The sequence below is a fragment of the Dysidea avara genome, chromosome 4 (assembly GCF_963678975.1).
Source record: "Dysidea avara chromosome 4, odDysAvar1.4, whole genome shotgun sequence".
Taxonomy (NCBI): domain Eukaryota; kingdom Metazoa; phylum Porifera; class Demospongiae; order Dictyoceratida; family Dysideidae; genus Dysidea; species Dysidea avara.
Window position 1 is genome coordinate 18,410,310 of NC_089275.1, and position 21,324 is coordinate 18,431,633.

At 37.4% G+C, this 21,324-nt stretch overlaps 2 protein-coding genes across 2 annotated transcripts in view; both read left to right on the forward strand.

Annotated features, from left to right (window-relative positions):
- The window catches only part of LOC136253623 (uncharacterized), a 123,207-nt gene extending 113,890 nt beyond the window's left edge, over positions 1 to 9,317 (forward strand). Inside the window, exon 5 of the mRNA XM_066046289.1 lies at positions 4,795 to 9,317. Within this exon, the coding sequence (XP_065902361.1) occupies positions 4,795 to 9,317 (4,523 nt within the window). The remainder of the gene's footprint in view (positions 1 to 4,794) is intronic.
- Positions 9,318 to 17,789: 8,472 nt separating this feature from the next.
- LOC136253959 (52 kDa repressor of the inhibitor of the protein kinase-like) lies at positions 17,790 to 21,301 on the forward strand. Its single transcript, XM_066046614.1, has one exon. The coding sequence runs from the start codon at positions 18,526 to 18,528 to the stop codon at positions 21,286 to 21,288; it is 2,763 nt and encodes a 920-aa protein (XP_065902686.1). The 5' UTR covers positions 17,790 to 18,525; the 3' UTR covers positions 21,289 to 21,301.
- Positions 21,302 to 21,324: the final 23 nt, after the last annotated feature.

Here is a 21,324-nt window from a genome sequence, read left to right on the forward strand (position 1 = left end):
GATTTGTAGCAAGATATTCTTATGACTTTGTCCATTTTATCACATTTTGGTAAATTCACATTCAAATCATAAGTTTGCTACATAGCTATATTCCTACTGCTACTTTTAAAGTGAATGTATAGCTAGCTACCTGGTATCCACTGATAATATTGCTAGTAATCATATTTAAATACATTCAGGCATCATTATAACAGTTCCTCTAAAGTAAGCATAGTTAAGTTAGCAGCTTTGTGAACTTTAACACTGTAATGCTCACTTTCATGCTTAATACTGGTAAACTGTAAGTGTCAAAGTTGGCAACTTTTAGACTGTTGTTATAATTGCCAAAAACAGCAGCTACTGCACACGCTTTTATAAAATTGCCATTTTTGGCAATTCTAAGAATTTGTCACACGAAATTACCAATTGTGGATAACCGAATCCCACAATCAAATTCTCTATCATCTTTTATAAAAGAAAGTACATTTATTGCCAATTTGGGTTGCCTGAAGTTGCCAATATAGTCAACTTTGGGCGGCCTGATGCCAATATTGGCAACTTTGGGTTGCCGAAGTTGGCAACTTTGGGTGGCCTGAAGTTGCCAATATTAGCAATTTTGGGTGGCCTGAAGTTGCCAATATTGGCAACTTTGGGTGGCCTGAAGTTGCCAATATTGGCAACTTTGGGTGGCCTGAAGTTGCCAATTTTGGCAACTTTTAGGCTGTCCAATTGTTGCCATAAACAGCTTGTAACATACCTCAACATGACGCTACTCTCTTCATTCCTTTCAAGCATGTGATACATACAGTATATTACATAACTAACAAATGTCCTAGTATGCTACTACAATAACTACAATAGTAACTACTATTTTCCACACATCCTTAACTTCCAGAAGAATAGATTTAGGTAGTATAGAGGAGAAAAGTTGTAGTGCCTATTTTGTTAGCTCCCATAAAGATTTCCTTTTTGTCAACAGTGGATAAAGAATATGTTGGCTTCACTGATATTAATTGTAAGTCAGAAATGTTTAGAAAGTTGTCAAAATTTGGAGATCCACATGATCAAATACACCAGGCTACAAAACAGCCTGTCAAAGGCAACTCCTTGACTGAAATTTCATAAAACAGACATATATCATACACTCAGCTCCTTACTCATATTTCCAGAGTGCTTTAAACCTCTCCTGCTGTTCATGCACTGTAAAAATCATACTACCGGGTGGTGCCCTTTCTACTGCATAATGAGCACCATGCGAGTAATTAAGTGGATATCTTTGCAGAATCTGCCACGTATACGAGACTGGCCTCATCTGGTATATGTTGTGAGACATCTTATCTGCATCTACACCCGCCAAACTTACCATACTAGCACCGCTCCATCAACTTCCAACACCCGCCTATATGCCGCTGTTGCAGGATGCCTGTGTGGTTCACCTGTCATATTCCCATTTTCATAAACGCATATACATCAGCTTATTTAATAACTATACATAAAAAATATTTGCAACTAACACGAAACACAACAACGAGTGCACATGCATTGTTTACAAAATTCACACTGAAGAAAATTTGTGATGGCGAACTACAAAAGAGATCTCTCACAGAAAATGGAGTTCACAATCTATAGAAGCCTCCAAAGCTATACCCTTGCAACAGTCACAAGTGAAATAATTACAAAATCTGTATAGTGGATACTCATGTCACGCTGTGGAGCAGACCGAAGATGTATGACAGTCTGAAGTCTTCAATCATAGCTATTGCACCCCTGTAACGATCACTATTAAAATAGAACATAAAAATACACTCCATGCTGCCAAGATAGCCAAAGATGTATGACAGTGAAAAGTCATTTATTTCAACACAGCTATTACACTCCTGTATATCAATCACTATTAACCCATTAATGGTGGTAACCGCCATATGACGGTATGGCATTATAAACCACGCAGGAAATAAAATCTAGCTTTGCTATAAACTGTTTAGTGCGTGTGATAGTGAGATGCACTGGTGCTAAAGTGGACACGCCCATAGGGGCCTCATTTCTGGGATAACTGGATCCTTCCTGGACTACTGCACATTTGTTATGTAATAGCGTAAAGTGTAACCTTTCATAATAGGCAAATTAAATCATTCTTTGAGTTGAAAACAAATTGTTAATAACAAAGACAGTGTTATACGAATACATTGATGGAGACAGTCACAGGTAAAGTTAACAGTCGGCTGTTTTATTCCAGACATGGTATGGTGGTCACGAGTCCAGATACACATGCGCAACAGCAAAAATGGGACTAATCACAAAGAAACCAGCTGTGGAATGGATCGCACTGTAAGTAAACTGTATAGAATAGTTCTTTGGAGTGTAAGGCACCTTTATAGATAGTTAGTTGGGATTTCATTGTTTGTTTGGGATGGTTTTTACCAATGTTTAGACTTTGCCGAGTAATAACTTTATTGTGGTTAGTATTATGTAAACAAAAACAACACAATTGAGTTCCTTATTCCATAGCGAGTATTTAGATGTATGGTTACTAAGTAGTTCTGTTATGGTAAAGGTAATATGATGAAATTCAGCGATTTGGCTAGTAGTCACCAGGAATTCAGTTGGCAATGGGTCAATTAATTAATTTAATTTAATTCAAAAATACAGTTCATACTCACTCCATGCTTCCATGTCCGAAGACATGTGACAGTGAAAACTTTCGTATTTCAACAATCAAAATCACTCCATGCTATCAAGGATGTGCAACAGTGAAAAGTCTCCTATTTCAACAATCAAAAGTTACCACACCCCTGTAACTATCACTGTTAAAATAGAATGCAAAAATACAGTTCATACTCACTCCATGCTGTCAAGATGACCAAAGATGTACGACAGTGAAAAGCCTTCTATTTCAACAATCAAAATCACTCCATGCTACCAAAGATGTGCAACAGTGAAAAGTCTCCTATTTCAACAATCAAAAGTTATCACACTCCTGTAACAATTACAAATAAATTAGAATACAATATAACAATTATACATTTTGCACTCACATTATGCTGACAAGTAGACTCAAGACAGGACAGTCTAATGTGGCCAAATCCAACAATCACAATCCTATAACAACTACAGATTACAAATCACTAGAGCCTCTACAAATCACTACACACTTTATGGTGCCAAGGAGAGAAAGACGTAAGACAAAGACACCATAACAACATCTGAAATGACATGACCTGCTACAACACAATCACCAGAATGAGACAACACAACAACAATGACAAACAAACAGCATAACTAACTAGACTAGCTAAAGCACAATCGCCAGAATGAGACGACACAGCAACAATGACAACAACAACTTAATAGTATCAATGACATTGCCAGCTAAAGCACGATAGCCAGAATGAGATGACACAACAATGACAACAATATGACATGTCCAACTAAAGCATGATTGCCTATACAACTCCTACTGTTAGATTACAAGAAATATACGAACAATACTAATCTATGTACATGGTTAAAGACGATTATACCTAAATTTAAACAACAGATTATTCGGCAACAGCTGCTGCGTGATATGAGTGACACAAGGCATGCACAGGACAGTAGGTATTAATTGCAATCAATAAGATGACCACACATTAAGGTAGGGAATATAAAATTTGTGGTCCCTTCGATTATCCATACGCATCATCTGATAATTGTTATATGCATAGGCCAGATCACCTTCGAATGAGCGCCTTCAAATATGCTGGCTCCTTACCCGCTGTTTCAGTTTGCTTAATTTCACACTGTCTGCTGGCATTAATCAGCTCTGATGTTAAATGCAAGTGAATTGCACCACATGCAAATGAGCTGTCCTATATGTGTATGAGATATTCCATATGTATTGGGGTTATCCTACATGTGTTGGGGCTATCCCATACACATGCAGGGGAAAATACATGCATGGTCCATAATACCACTTTTGAATTTTTTGTATAACTCCCTTCTTTACAAAATTGTACTGTGAATATACTATACTAAACTCTTCTTAAAGTACTTTGCATAGGTTAGAACAAAGCAAAAAGAGTGCTTTATTTTCTGTAATGCATTCAAGCGTGCTATATTTTCCATTTGCATCACAATAAAGTCAGTTATAAATTGGTTTGGAAAATAAAGAACAGTTACGCATTGATTGGAAAATAAAGAACCATTATTTTCGAAAACAAGATCACGTGCGTAACATTTCTAATTGCCAAAAGTAGCCAAAAAGATACTATTTACTACCACACTTGTACTATATAGACACTTACTGATTGTCTGATGGCTGAAAACTGACACAGTTCGAGTTCACAAAATGAATGCTCCAAACAAGATGACAAGACAGCACTTTAAACCACCGTTATGCTTGTACAATAGGAGAATAAAAGCACTCAGGCATGGTCTTGAGCCTAACATAGCACTTGGTTTCGCCTCATGCTATATTAGCCATGTTCTCGTGCTTTTATTTCCATAATGTACATGCGGCAGTGCTTTAACATCCAGTATTTACTGCCGAGTAAATCAATTAAAGCACATGTGAATTATTATGATTTTCTAAGATACGAAAAACATGAAACGAATTTTGAAAGTGTGTATCTCACTCAAATTTGGATTAAAAAGTCCCCTATGCCAAGGGCAGCTTAAATGGTTAATTTCTCATGCTACGGATGCATGAAAAATGGTGTTACCTTGGTTCCTGTAAAATACACACTTGCTGGTTGCACACCCGCATCGACTGTACTTGACTGCATCACACACACTATTTTATATCTTCATATACACATATATGCGTCTGTGTCACAGGTGAACAAAAAAGAGAAGTAGAATCATATGATCGTAGTGCTAGTGAAATTCTAGCCATGCTAAAAACTATACCTAGTGATTACCAAAATGATTCAGTTGAAGATAGCGATAGTATTGCTAATATTAAAAATCCTATAATGCACATGATTACATCAGCTCAGAATTATCTACAGCGGAGTGTTGCCATCATGATCAAATCAGTGATGTCTAGATTGTATGGAACTAAAACTGTTCTTAGTAAATTTCAAACAATGTATTCACAAATTAAACAATTGCCAGAATCTTCTCCACTTAGGAGTGAAATAAAAGATCGACTTGATGAGTCTTTTAAAGCGCATTGCAAATTTCAGAAAATAGATTGTATAGATCCAAATAAAGACTGGGTTTGGCATAGTAGAGAGATGTTGCCACGCAAGGGTGATCCACAAGAGGAGTGGAAGGATTTGTCAGAGGACTTGAAATCGTGGAAACTGGATGTTTGTTTCAAGCTGATAAAAGCTGCCAAACATGATGGGAAGCGTTTGTTTGGTTCTGAGCACATGTGCCGTATTTCTGACACTTCAGTGAATTTGAAGCTAATTACTGGAGAAACAGCAGACACAAAAGATTCGAATTTTAAGCAAATGGTTGGAGAAGCAGCAAATACTCGAAACTTTTATGCACATGCACCACCTGCCTCTAAGATGGTTGAAGAATACAAACAGCAGTTTAAAGTACTTGAGGACCTTGCACAATTGGTACTAGAGTGGGTTACACATGAAAATCAGAACAAAAAAAGCATTGAGTGCTGTGAAAAAAACCTCCATGAAATTCAAGCATGTCGAAAAAACTGCCTTGCTGAATTAATGGCACAGTGGGGTTCAGTTCTAGAGGGTCTTGACTACTTAAATTTTAATAAATATGGCTATATTCTCATATGCACACCCTGTAACAAAAGCGCAAATGTTGACATATCAAGTGAAGATCTTGCTAAATTAAGCATTATTCCTTGGATTGCAGTTGTTGATTTTGATACCAACAGTAGAAAAGGTGGTGTCTTTGATTCGCTTTGTAAGCTAGAAAATAATCAGTACCTATTAAAGGAATCAATGTTGTTTCCTGGTATTCGTGTTGTTGATGTATTTACAATGAAAGACATGAGATTTGCAGGTCAAGAAAAAGTTTGTCATGTACCATGGTTGTTTCCTCATGGTGAAGAACATAACCAGACAGATCAGGCATGCCCTCCTTGTGATCACGACAACTATCGTAAATTGGTTCGAAAGCCTTTAAATGATACCATGAAAGAAATAGCTACACTCTCTTCTGAAAAGCAGCAGAAAGTAATCACTGTTGTATTCTGTTATGGTGAGTATGCGTGCAAAACTGAAGATAATATATTCTTGCGTAATTTGAATCATTTATGTTTTAATCTTCAAGATGATGGTGGTCAAGTTATTATATTAACTGATAGCTTCTATGTGCAAAAAGAGTTTGAACATTTGCATGTGTTTGTCTTTCCATTGGATAAATTTTGCAAATATGTTTATTCCTGTTTGTCTATTGGTGAAGATGGCTTGCCTCCAGTAACAGTACCTGCTAGACATGGTTCGTTACCTGTTAAATTTGTTGAGGATGATTTTGAGTTGGTTCATGAACATGTGTTTGAGCATGAAATGCATGAATATCAAGCCCGTAAGAAAATAGAATTGCTATCATCTAGACAACAAAAAGATCAGGTTTTAATTAGGAAGGAAATATATAAAGAGGTGCAAAATAATTTCTATAAGGGTCAGAGCGTCACTTGGATTTCACTAAACCAAAATCATGCTATTGTAAGATCTGAAGAACATGAAGTAACTAGCATTCTGCGAAAAATGTTAGATGAACATGTAAGCAAAAAGACAGAGCCAAGTAGATTTGTATTGTATCATGCTGCAGGAGCAGGAGCATCAACATTAGCTCGCCAAGTCCTATGGACCTTAAAGAAGGATTTTCCTTGTGTTATCTTGAAATCTAATTACCAATTTTCTGAGAAGAAGATAAAATACACAGTAAATTCATTAAAAGATCTTTTTGATGAAGTTGACAAGCCAATACTTATGCTTGTTGATGAAGAACCATTTGTTAATACTGTTGCCATGCTCACACATCAAGTTCAAACTGATGGGATTCCAATGGTTTTTTTGCATGTTCAACGTTTGGATAATACTGATTTATCTAAGCCTTGTTTGACAAAAAAAGGACCCAGAAAGAGTTTAGTGCTAAACCAAGGATTGAATTCAAATGATATTGAACGGTTGACAGATCTCTTGATTTGGTTATTTAATGAAGATGAATTTTCTGCTCGTAAAAATATTTTGGAAAGAATGGAGTCAATGATGGTAGATGTTCCAAAACAACATGATGATGTAACGGATTTCAAATGTAACGGAAAGATTCTTGCTGTAGAATTCGTTGAAAATAAAATGCTTTCATATTATGATTTACAAGTACAGTGGAGTAGTGGGACAAAGGAACAATGCTATTTAAGTCATGTAAGTGGTTATATCAGAAATAATTTTAAAAGAGTATACTTGAAAGCAGAAATTAGCAAGTTGGTTTCATCGCATTTGTACAAAACGTTTCAGTTTTATGGTTTAATCTATTTAGGTGCTGAATACCAGGAATCTATGCATGAGCACATTGTAACGTGCTTACAGTCCATACCTTTAAATGATTTACACATACTAGCAAATCTTTCTGTGCTGTTTGCCTTTAAAGTATGCGAATCTATTAATGTCAAAGCATTTGAAAACCTTTGTTGTGCTATAAATAGCAAACCCAAACCTTACGAATTTAACATAAAAGACATTATTTCTGAAGATGCCATGCAGTTTCTAATAGTTACTGATAAAGGACGTTTTCGAATCACACACCCATTTGTTGCTGAAGAAATCATGAAGTATTATTTTTCAAAAAATTCAAACAATCTTGACTTCATTGCAAAATTTTTCTGCAATTTTTTAAATCACATTCTGCCTAAGGCAAATCATGTGAATGAAGCTAGTCAAGCTGTTAATAGGCTTTTGTATTATAGAGAATACACTGCAAATGATGATGATGGCCATCAAGGTGAAACTTCTGTCAAAAGACAACAATTTTCTTCTTTGATCTCATCACTAGAGAAAGATTGTGTTAAAATTATTTTAGAATATGCAGCATCACGAATAGGCAACTGCCATTCATTTGGGCATTATGCAAGGTACTTATCAAAAGTGTGTCGTGAATATGATGATGCTTTAAAATTTTTGAAGGAAGCAGAAAAACGTTCCGTTGAATTAAGTGACAAGGCTATGGTGTATAACATTGAAGGAGACATTTTTCGTGATAAACTTGAAGACTGTGTAGCACAACCATTTACACTGGATTGGAGGAGCCAAGGCAACAAAGCTTTTCAATTCCATCAGTGTGCATGTAATTCTTATCATAACTCTCATAGTTGCAATCCTAAAGTGGATCATCCACTGTTTGGTGAATTAACAGTAAGGCTATTGTTGTTGGAAAAAATGAAAAAAGAAATACCTACAACTAACTTTTTTGAACACATTTACAGTTGTCCTGATTTAGAGGTTGCTAATACGATTGGTGCTTGTCATCAATTGCTTGCAAAATTGGATGAATTTATAAAGATTGGAGAAGGTGGTAAAAATGCCGATACTTACGAAATCTCTATTAAAAAACACAAGCAGCGTTTGTATGGTATAATTGAGTCTAAAGCTGCATATAAAAAGGCTTTGTTAGGTTTCTTAGAAGGTTGTTCGGATAAGCGTCGGCCATACTTTATACGAAGTTATGTTAATTTTTGCATTGTCAATTCTGAACCAGACACTGACTGGGATGTTCTAAAACAAAGAACTGAAGAAAACTTGACATGTTTGAATTATGATGACAGGGATATGAAAAACTGGTTGCTAATAATAAGAAATATATCAAAGGTGGCCTCAGATATGAAACTAATCGAAGAACAATTAGTCTTGTGGCAACGGAGTACTAGTTTGAGTAGAGGAAAGTTTCACAATGATTTATGGGCTAGTTTTTACTTGCTAATATATAACTTTCTTCTGTTAGTGGAAACAGATGTTGTAGATTACAGCACTGTTGCTCAAGTTGAAACATTTAGTCGGAAAACTAAAGATCAAAGTGATGATGACAAATCCAGAGCAAGGATTAAGGAATGGCTTCACAAAGATGGCAAAGGTTTTGGACGATTAACTTCTGGTAAGCAGAAATTTGAAGACATGCTATCCCTCTCAGGCTCAATTGTGTATGCAACCAAAGAAGAAGCTCGTTTCTATAAATCATTTCCTCACATTTCATGGAAAGGTCTTCGTATTTTCTTTGATCCCAGGAACTGTCGTGATAAATTTGAGAAAAATGATGAAGTAACTTTTACTGTTGGATTTAGCTTTTTTGGGCCACGTGCATTATTTTGTGTTCCAAAAAAATCTTCACAACCATTTTCTGCCTCTCCTGTGAAACACAAACAGAAGAGACAGAGTTAGTATGATATTTTGCTTACACTTATGCATTAGACACACATAATCATGTAGCTTGGTATTTAGATATGTTATTTTTGTCTATGTTGTTTTTGTTAGGGTTTTTTCCTCTGCAATATTCCTAATCAGAGGTTTTTTCCCCTGAAGGTGACAGTAATCCACCTTCTAAATTACTTGTGAAAATTCCTGTATTAATTTGTTTTTTGTAATATCATGCTTACTGTTTTTCATACATATGTATAAATGCTGTATTTTTGCTTTCTACAATCATCATAATTAAACCAATGCATACATGGGGCAGTCGTGAAATAATATGAGTAAAAGTTACTGTGTGAGTTATTTATATAGCACAACCTTAACAGCAAGGGCAGGTTTTGGGCATGAAGCAGTACCCTCTAAAACTATTACTGTGCTAGCTAGGAAGCTGCATCTTCATGTTAAGCACGGCAATATAAAGATGGGAATGGTGAATCTCAACTAAGAATAAAATGATAGTTGTGCTGATTAATAGTAGGGTTGGGCAATATTGAAAAAAGTGCACCACGTATGTATGTTCAATATTATCATGATATTACATGCAAATTAGAAAAATCATGTAATATTAATAAGTACAAGTTTTTCTATGGCTTGTATTGTTGTATCCATCCCAAAAGCAACCCTTAACCCTCTTACCACCACAACCATCATATGGTGGTTTCGATATATAAACGCCCATAGCATCGCATTTTAAGCACTCTGTAACTTCAGTCAAGCATTCTAGTAGCTCTTGCAGTTATCCTGTAGTGGCCACGCCTTTAAGTGAACGGGAACAGGGATAATCGGTCTCTCACGTGGTTACATGATGCAATCACATACCGTATAGCTGGTAATTTTCGAAAGTTTTTTTTTTTTTTCGGATATTTCGAAGAGGCTCTTCTCTTCGAAAATAAATTCCCACGTCCGATTGCTTTTCGAAAATAAATTCCCACAAGTGAAAGCAACTGTCCAACTTTCGGCGATTCGTTCGTGTATTCCTCGAGTTTTAGCTCAGTATTGCTGATGATAATGGGCCAAATGTATCATTACTGTACCAATAACCAGAAAACAGGTGATCCAGAATGGGTCGTCAAGCGTCTGCTCTAGTAGGATAGCTAGCTATGATCGAGCGTAATCGTGCCAGTGAATTCATTCCACCCGAGACTCCCTCAGTCTTCTTTCCGGTGCACAGAAATGGGGATTATTCCATCAGTAAGTCAGTTTTCGGCAAACATTCACACATCTGCATGATTTGTGACACGAATTTCCGTTTATTTGAAATCCATCCGGACTTCGAAATATGTACTCTTCGAAATTAAAATCTTTCGAAATTCTGATTTTGCTTCTTGTGCGAAAATTTCTGTTTCGAAAATAACCCGCTATACGGTACTTTCGGAGTGTTGATAACAAGCACTGTAGACAATGCTTTGAAATGATAAAGGCACTACTACTTTTTTAATGCCTCAAAACAGTGACCTCATGTCTGTATGCATATGTGTACTTGCTCAAATGCTGGAAAACCAGGCTTGGTGATCATCGCTTCAACTGTAAACAGGTTAGCGATGTTTATTGTATTATAAACAGTCCTAGCCTGTAAAGTAGTGAAATTTCACATTTGGTTTCACTTAGGCCAATTTTTGCATTTTGAAGTTATATAATGCACCTATCAATGTATTGCCCCACTACCCCCCCCCCCTCGGGCATATATGGGGCTATAGTGGGGATTTGACACAGCCGAATGTCAAATGCCCCATAGTAGGGCAAACCTATCGTGTCAAATCCCCACCGTTGGCCCCAGGTACATCCTGGGGATTTGACATTGCTTTCAGCCCAAAACTTGTGTTTTTATGTGCATGTATTCTATGTGAATGTTTTTGTCAAATCCCCATGTAAGCCCCAGGGGAATTTGATTTGTATGCTTAGCTAAGATAATATTATTAGCAGCATTTGTTTTCCTTCTAGGTTGATATCAGAATTATTTTGAATGATGATACAAGATTAATTTCTGCATCACAGAATATTGTTCTATGCATGAGCTCTCTCTATATTTATATAAGACTTAGTACAGAAGTTATGTTTAGTGTTGTAATCTATTGTGTACTTTCTTCCATGCCCATGCAGCTATTCAGCAGTTTTATGTCAAATTAAAATGTATAATATTAGTGTTTAAAATTTAATTACCATTCTACACTTAATGCTGACATTTGTTACAAACATAACAATCTTCGGTGGGAGCTGCACGTAGCCCTTCACATGAACAATGGTACCACTCTTCACAAATATCACACCCAATCCATACTTCTACGTCATTAGACTCTTCAAACTCTTCTCCACAAGTTCCACAGAAGGTAGAGACTTCAGGGTCTTGTCCAATATCTTCAATTACAGTATGTGAACATGAAGTGGCGCTCGTACTTGACTCACAATAACCATCTTTCTTTCTCCTTTCAGAGCGGGTTGTTGCAGCCTTTTTAGCACCACGCTTGAGATTCTCTGTTACTGTCTGTAAGTGATCTAACCATAGTTTACAATCATCTTCAGGTAAAAGCACTGTTTTAGTTGCTTCTTTGACTGATGAGGTATGACACAAGATTTTTGGAAATAAACCTTTAAGAACAACAGATGGTGGTTGCACTATTTTCTTTTTTTCTACTTGCAATGTTACATCAACCATTAACGTTTTGTAATGTCCTGCACAAAATCCTTTACACAACGTGCATTGTGAACTGCCCCAAGGGCGGTCTGCATCAAATATTGGAAAAGGAAGGTAGTGAACTGAAGGACCACCTGGATACCATGTAACAGGTTCAACTGGCTTACCAGCTTGGCAGAGCCCATGAGTACATTCTTCCTTATAACAACAAAGCAGAAAGAACACATATTGACTAGGGAGTCCGGTTACCATGTGGTTATTTCTGACTTTCCATACTGCCTCAAACTGTTTGAATAATGCCAGATTTTTGTGCTTTAAAGCTTCTTTTTCTCGTTTGGAACCTTTCAAAAACACTAGTAGTTTCTCTCTCTCGTCTTGGCTGTTATTTGATTTAGCACCTCTATACAGATGGATTGTTGTGTCTCCACAAGGGGAATCATTGACTCGGCTGATATATGCATCTATTGCAATACTTAAATTCTGTTTTAATTTATCCTGATTTATTGCCCCACTTTGTGGGTCTAAACAAGAGCCAGCAAGTGTTGATGGAATATATGTATTGGAGTGGCCTAAGGCCAAGCAACCATTTTGGAGTTCTACGCGGTTCAGATAACTAGATCCACTGCTACGTGTTGTAACAAGAGTGGCAGCTTTTCTACTGTGAATGTGTCGCTCTGTCCAATAGTATTGGACCTCTTCATGGGATGGACCCTCATCTGATGCTCCATCAACTCGTATGCAGTCTATTAATTTGTGAACACCAGTTTTAGCAAAAAAGACATGTTGCAGTTCTTCCTTACTTTCTAACATTTTAAGGTCAGCAGAATGTTGACAAGGATTTTTCAAGTGTAGTGGTACTGCCTTGACAATTCCAACACATGTTTCAGATGTTGTCTTCGTAGCAGTAAAATTATACGATGTTGTCTGCAGCATGGCAGAATACTTGTTTACGTAGTCTGTTCGGGTTGTTAATATATCTTTGCCTTGAACAACTGGTGTAGGATGTTGCTTATGTGTTGTCAAAGTATCTAAACGGTACCCTGAAGCATCATCTCGATTAATTATGGTGACATATCTCCCATCATTGTATTGAATATCATTAAGTCCCTTGTAAAATGCACCAGACCAGTGAGAATCAGGGTTGTATCTAATATTAAAGCCTTTTCGTGCACGTCAGGTTGTGATTTTAGCTACTCCCAGGTAACGCTTGGCTGATCTACGCCTTTTATTACGAGCCACACAAAGTTGCACTACAGATCCAAATGAGATCTTTCTGTGGTACACATTTTGCAAATGGTCTTGGATTCTTTTAAAGGTTACTTTTTGCTGGAGGTTGGAATTACCATCAAAAGTCAAGACTCCCGTTCTTCTCCACGCATCTGCACCAACACTGTGGTCTTCTACATACTTCTCAATAACTGTACCAATGTCAGGGCACTCCATAAGTATTCGGCTTACTTTCTTTGAAACTTTTCTTGACAGAAAGTTTTCTTCGGCAATAAGTTTAGCCTGTAATCTTCTCATTTGTCTTTTATTTATAGCTCTTTGCTTTGCAATGATTGTAACAGCACTGCTGCTAGTAGGATCCTTGATTCCAATATAGTTCTCAGGGTCATCTGATTCAGAATCAGTAACCACATCACCATTGATCATATTGGCTATTCTTTCTGATTCATGGTTGGCCGTGTCTGCTGCTGCTAAAGCTTGGCGAGATTGTGTAATCAGTGAAAGTTCACTTTCTTTTAACTCCAGTTTAGGGATCATGCACAGCACCTTGTTACATATGTCACTATTTGGAAACTTATTTTCAAGAATATTGCTCACTTCAAACCAGTTGTAGTTACTTTGGTACAAAATCTCTCTTAAGTAATCTTCAGATAACTCAAAATTTTCTTCAAGAGATGGTTGGCTGGCATTGCAATCATCAATTGCATAGATATTATCTTCATCACAACTTGCACACTCTAATTCATCTTCACTGGAGCTGCTACTTTCTTCTCCAACTAATCCAAACTGCATTAAAAGTGCTTGATCCTGGATGACCGATATATCTTGGATTGCTTCTCTAATATTTTGAGCATCATGAATAGCTTCCTCAACTTTTGAAGCAGACTGGCATATTGAATCAAATCCATACATACGGCGAGCTTGGGTAGGTGTAATACCTGAAGCCTTGAATACAGCATAGCGAATGCACTGCCTTTCCCTATCAGACTGTGCCAAATTCAATAACATCTTCACACATGACTTTTCCATTACCATAGGATTGGCCTCTTTAAATGATAATGCCAGGCTATTGATAACTGTCCCAATTTTAGTAAAATCAGCACCATGAATCTTTTCCAACAGCACAGAGAATGATTTCCCAGAAGATGGGTCACCTATATGAATAGATACAAGAGGCATCTGCAGCAACATTCTACGAGCCTGTTCTGCACGGTATTTTACCATGGGAGAAACAATGCTGAATGCCTCGGGAAGCAAACAGTAGCCTTCCACACACACTATGTTTGCAACCTGAAGCAGTTTATCACAGGTTACACATGGAGAGCAGTGGGTACTAAAGCAATACGCTGAACGAGCAGTGATATATTCTTTCAAGGAAAGGTCTTGTACAATTGAAATGTGGACACTGTCAGATACATATTGTGGGCTACTTAATGATAAATTACATTGTGAACGATAAAGTGAAATTAATGGCCTCCCCATAATAGTTTGGGGAGGCCTTACTGAAAAACCAGATCAGAAGAGGAGATATCAGAATCAACTTCAGAAGCCAGGACTTCTACTGTTGAGCTTAAAGAGCCACTTGATTCAGGAGAGTTTGGTGGCAAATCTTTTGAAGATGTCAAATCAACCACTGGCACAGAATCCTGCTGAGAGGATAAATCACAATTACTTCCTGGGCCAGAGCCCACAGATTCATCATGACCAGCTATCTTTGCCAATTCACCCCCTTTTTTAAATAGTTTGGGTAAGGTAGACGATTCAGCTTGGTTATCAGATAACATTGTACTGGATGAGGAAGATGATGAATCTTGTTTGCAATTCTTGTACCACAACGACTGGCTTTGTTTATGTTTCCAGCATTCAATTTCTTGTTTGCATGATCTCATTTTATGCTTAATATCTGACATTTCTTCTGTCAACTCATCACAGAGCTTGAAATTTCTAGAATTGGTGGCTTGTGCTCGTCTCTTTTCCTTGAATTGAAGCCGATCCTTAAAGTCGGTGAAGTCATCTTCTAGCTCTTTTATTCGTTTAATGCGCAATGCTTCTGACGATTTAGGGCGCTTTGGCTTTGTGATTTCACTGTTTGCTATCAACTTCTTTGATCTGCTTTTCCCCTTTTTAAATTCATATCCACTTTCTCGTACCAAATCACGAGCATGATCAAGAAGTGTTTGGCGAGATGAAATTAGTGATGGCTCTGCTAATGCCAGTTTAGCTGCTGCTTCATTGACACTTTGCTGGTATCGTGTTAATCGATGCGATGACTTGCTTCCATAGATCCTAGACTGTTGAGTAATGTATTCACTGAAAATTGGTTTCATATTCTCTGGTATAACTTTAGAATCACCCTAAAAAAACATTATTAATTTTAATGTAGTGTTAATGAACTGCACCTACCTTGGTAGGCTTCACCAACTGAAAACCCTTTTCAGTAAGATGTAAAGTTGTTTGACCAACAGCACACTGTTAAAAGCATTTTGCATTGTAAGATATTTAACTTTCTACACTCTCACATAGCTACCTGCTTAGGTGCATTCTTTGCAGTGTCATCAACCTTTTCAGTAGGCACTTCTAACTACAGAGCACAAAATAAAATATATGACTTCAAAAGTGTGCAAAATATAAAAAATTAACCTGTTCTGTCTGTTCCTGACTGCTATCTGTTGGTACACTCGAGTCTGTACTAATGTCATTTTCTGTAGGCTATAATGAATGGCATTTAGCGCATGCGCAATACTTAACGAAAGCTAACCTGTTTTTTTTGTCTCAGTGACAATCATTTTCACAATGCTTCGATCCTCAATAACCTGGTTATCGTGAATATCTACGAATTCCCCTTTCCATTCTTTGTCTTTCAGCTGGAGAAAGATTTGTGCCTGTGAAGTGGGAAGCAAATCTTCGAAAACTTCAATAGCAATTGCATGAAGGTGCTCCACGTCATTATCCGAAGTAGCCGGGATAGTAACGCTTCTCTTTCTGTCAGTGTCACCAAAACAAAGAAGAACCCTTTTCACAGCACTCATATTAGCACGTGTCAACAAATATTTGCACGCGTCAGAAATATTAGCACGTGGCAACAGATACAACGATAGTTACACGATGGTATCCGAACGTAGACAGTGTGCATCTGATGCGGTCGACTGCTCGAATGAGAGACTGTGCTACACTCGGTGCTACAGTACTCAAGACAGTACCCTCGAGTATTCTACAGTGAGTTGGCATTTATAAATATGTAGCATAGATATTAAAAGAGCAGCGAGAAAAGTTTTCAATAGGTTTTTAAAAGCTGCTGTCAAATGCCCCATAGTGGGGCGACATTTCTGTGTCAATTCCCCCAGTAAAGCCCCACTTAAGCGCGAGGGGGGGTAGTGGGGCAATACAATGATAGGTGCATAATGGCTTTGTGGTTACTCTTGTGTAAACAGCAACTCAATAATCAAATTCCTTGTTCTATAGCAAGCAAATTGATATAGTTTTATAGGATTATATGGTATGGTGTATAAGTTATAGCATTTAGAAGCAGTAGGTTGGAGGCCTCTATAAATTTTGCAGTGAGGTGGTTAATTAAATTAAACTATAAAATCCCCCCCCCCCCCCCCCCCTCCTAAAAAAAACACCTTTGCTGTAAAAAAGGCATGTCCAAAAAACTACAAGTATCTGTAACCACATGTAAAAACAGATAAGCTGTAGAAAAACACTCCATGAAATTAACTGGTAACTGAAAGAGCTGATATCTAGTGCGGCCAAGAATCAATGTTACTACAACTGACTATGATTACCAAAGAATGCCTTGGCTGTAAAACAGGCAAATAAGAGTAACTGGCAATCAAAACAGCTGATATCTTAAGTAGCCAAGAATAAAAGTTAATACAACTAACTACAATTATTAACTTGCAACATTGAATCTTAATCATTCAACTGTGTTCTATATATTCACCTTTGCTACATCCTAAATTAATTCTTTGTAACTCTAAATGGCTGGTAATTTGGCCGCCTTTTTTCTTTACTCTGACTACTGAAAAATGCAGCCAAATTACCAGCCAATTAGAGTTACAAAGAATTAATTTAGGATGTAGCAAAGGTGAATGTATAGAACACAGTTGAATGATTAAGATTCAATGTTGCAAGTTAATAATTGTAGTTAGTTGTATCAACTTAACTTTTATTCTTGGCTGCTTGAGACATCAGCTGTTTTGATTGCCAGTTACTTTTGTTTGCCTGTTTTACAGCCAAGGTATTCTTTGGTAATCATAGTCAGTTGTAGTAACATTGATTCTTGGACGCACTAGATATCAGCTCTTTCAGTTACCAATTAATTTCATGGAGTATTTTTCTACAGCTTATCTGTTTTTACATGGGGTTACAGATACTTGCAGTTTCTTGGATGTGTTTTTTTTTACAGCAAAGGTGTTTTTGGGGGATATCACTAATTATTGTCAGTTATCAAGACTCACGGTAGTGAGTCGCGCGGCCAGTAAAGCAGAAACGCACGCCGCAGACAATAAATGACGCGACCACTACGTGAGGATTTTACAAGAACGAACGTTGTCAAATTCGGCCTTCCTGTAACAGGGGCTGATCCAGGAATAAATGAAAGGGGGTGGCTGGCTTAGTTCACAAGCTTTACATGTGCAGTAAGGGTGTAGCTATACACTGGTGAGAGAGGTGACTGCAGACAGCGTGCGGAGCACGCTTAGCGAAGTGCGAAGCACGAGCTGTCTAGGGGGGTCTGGGGGCATGCCCCCCCAGGAAAATTTTTAAAATTAGGTGTTCAAAACATGCTATTTAGATCAAATTTTACTTAGTTTCAAAACTTTTGTTCTTATACAGTAACTGTTGGCTGCTACTGCTACTGCCCTAACTACACTATAGTGTACAGATACAATATCCTAAAAGGGTCCCTTTAGGATAAATTGTATCTGTACACTGTAGTGTAGTTAGAGCAGTAGCAGCTAAGAAAAGCAGTAGCAGCTAACAGTTACTGTATAAGAACAAAAGTTTTACCGTAGCCCCCTTCCCTCCACCCTGAATCCACCAAAGAATTAGATTGAATCTGGAAGTGATTTTGACTGAAAAGAACAATTGTATGTAGCTACTAGCTAGAATTTCAGACAGTGTACTAGCTGTTTAGAAGAAACACTGTAAAGCTAGCTACAGCATATAGTTTAAAAACTTGTTGGCAGCTGTGCTATTATGTCCATTTAACAACTGCAGCTGTAAATGAACAAAACCATAATAATAAATGTCCACCTGAAGGTTTTGCTTCAAATAAAGTGCACTGTTAGTGTAGATGCCATGTGCTAGTTTGTACAGATGTCCAGGTCTATTTTAGATTATTTTAGATCAAAAGTTATAGCCCAACAAGGACAGAATCCTCTAAGTGAAACCCTTACTACTGATGGAAGTAACAGTGACAGTGAAGTTGGGGAAGAAGGTTTGATTGACAATGAGACTGAGTCTGGAAGTGAAACTCCAGTCACAATCACTAATGAAAGTGGTATCAACAATGACAGTGATGGGAATGAATGTCAATCTCAGGGCATAAATGAAGAGACAGAGGCTACCCCTTCCACTACTGAAAGTATTAGAGTTAATGCGGATTTCATTGAAGCAGCTAACTGGCCAGATAATTTGACAGTGAGCCTTCAACAATCAACTGGTGAGCTTTGCCGTGAGGTTGCACCAGAAACTTTCCATGATAGTGATCCTGTTGAATTTAATAGCAATGGTGAGCCATCTTATCCTAACGTGAACTTTGTATCTAACTCAGAATCTAGTGATATTCTGCAAGTGGCCATTAGTAGATCAAGAATAATAAAAGATCATGAAAAATATGAATTGATTACTTCATCACAAAGCAATCTAAGGAGCACTGATTTTGACACAGTCTACTTCACTGTTTCTGGAGGAAGGAAAAGAAAACAGATAACTTTTCAATCTCGATGGCTTCAAGATTACAAATGGTTACGTTATGGTTTGGAGAATAGTCAAGGAGGATGGTGTTTGCCCTGCATTTTGTTTTTAACTGACAGTGAAAAGACACATCTCGGTGCATTTGTGTGTACGCCCTTCAAGAATTACAACAAATCCAAGGAGTTGATGGAGAGGCATGCCAAACATGCATATCATTTGAGAGCAGTAGATCATGCCTTTGAATTTACAAGAAGGTGGGCTAATCCTGAATCAAGAATCGATAGTCAGTTAATTGATAAAAGCTCTAAGAATTTTAAATTTAATACTGAAGTATTGCCAACAATTGCTGAGACAGTATTATTGTGTGCAAAGCAACGAATTTCTCTCCAAGGTCACAATCAGGATAAGGTGAACTTTACACAGGAGCCATTAAGAAATGAAGGAAATTTCATTGCCATACTTAGATTGCTGGCAAAGAACAATAAAGCACTGAGCGAACACTTAATACTTGGTCCAAAGAATGCAAAATATACCAGTAAGACCGTTCAAAACGAGATACTGGAAATAGCTGCTGACCAAATTCGTGCATTTTATCGAACCTGCATACAGAAGTGTCCACATTTTTCATTAATTGCTGATGAAGCTACATCTCATGGTAAGGAGATTTTGTCGGTTTGCTTAAGGTTCTTGGAAATTGATAATGAAAATTTTCGTGTGAAGCCAATAAAGCACGAAGTGTTACTTGACTTCCATTTTCTTCAGAGGATAACTGGGAAAAGCATTGCAGATGGCATCTTGCAAGTTTTACAAAAACATGAAATTGATGTTAAAAATTGCCGAGGGCAGGCATACGATACAACAGCTTCCATGAGCTCTTCAAATTCTGGTGTACAAGCACATATAAAGAATAATGCACCAGATGCAGAATTTCAAGGTTGCTGCCTGCATAGTTTGAATCTAGTAATATGCCATTCTTCAAAGGTTCAAGCTGTAAAAAATATGATTGATAACTGTCATCAGGCGTTCTTATACTTCCACAACTCTCCAAAGAGACAACGGTTTCTTGAACACATAATTCAGCGCTTGTGTCCATCTGCCAGGAAATCTAAGATAAATGGGCTGTGTAAAACAAGATGGGTTGAACGGCATAATACTTTCACCACAATTTTAGAATTGTATCCTTACCTTATTAAGACTTGGGAACATATTTGTTCACCTGCTGATGATGACAATGAAATTTATCCTGATGGAAATACTTGGAACTGGGATTCTGAATCTCGTAGCACTGCTAATGGTTTGAAGCACATTTTTACTAGCTTTGAGCACGTGGTTGCATTTTTGCTATCAAAAGAATTATTGGAGCCGATTAAACCAATTGCAGAATGTTTACAAGGTAGACTACAAGAGGTATACTTTGGTTTTAAAAAAGTTGATGAAGTCAAGGAGCATTACAAGCAACTTCGTGAAAATGTAAATGCTGAACATAATAGAATTTATCATAAAGCTCTAAATCTATGCAGGGATATTAGCAGCAGCGAAAGTATGCCCCGTGTTATAAGAGGCCGTCAAACTAGACCAAACCCTACAGTAAGCTCACCAACTGATTACTGGAGAGTGACAATTACCATTCCTTTGTTAGACTCAATTATAAGTGAATTGGAAGCCAGATTTTCTGTAGATACACGAGCACATTATGAACTGTGTGCATTGGTGCCCACTGTAATTACCACAAAAGACGAACATCAACTGTGTACCATCTTAAAATCTAAATGGAGTCATTTGCTACCAGCAGAAGATGACCTTGACAGTGAACTTGCTAGATGGAAAGCTCACTGCAATAAATTCCATGCCACTTTAAAGGAGAAGTCTATAACTCACTTGCTGAGTGAAGATGCAGATCCAATATTCTTCCCCAATATAAGAGAACTCCTGTGCATATTGGTAATACTTCCGATTGGAAGCACTGAAGCAGAAAGGACCTTTTCTTGTCTCAGGCAAATTCATTTGTGGTTGCGCACCACTATGACGGATGAAAGACTGGGCAACCTTGGGGTGTTAGCAATGCAAGGATTTAGCTTTCAACTGAATGTTGAACAAATATGTAAAGAGTTTGCAACTAAACATAGCAGAAAAATGTGTACAAGTAGTGTTTTATATGATTAGTATGAGCTGTTAATGCTTAATTTGCATGCCGTGATA

What these genes read in the sequence shown, in the direction of transcription:
- LOC136253959 (XM_066046614.1), top strand. Translation starts at nt 18,526, where the DNA reads ATGTCCAGGTCTATTTTAGATTATTTTAGATCAAAAGTTATAGCCCAA.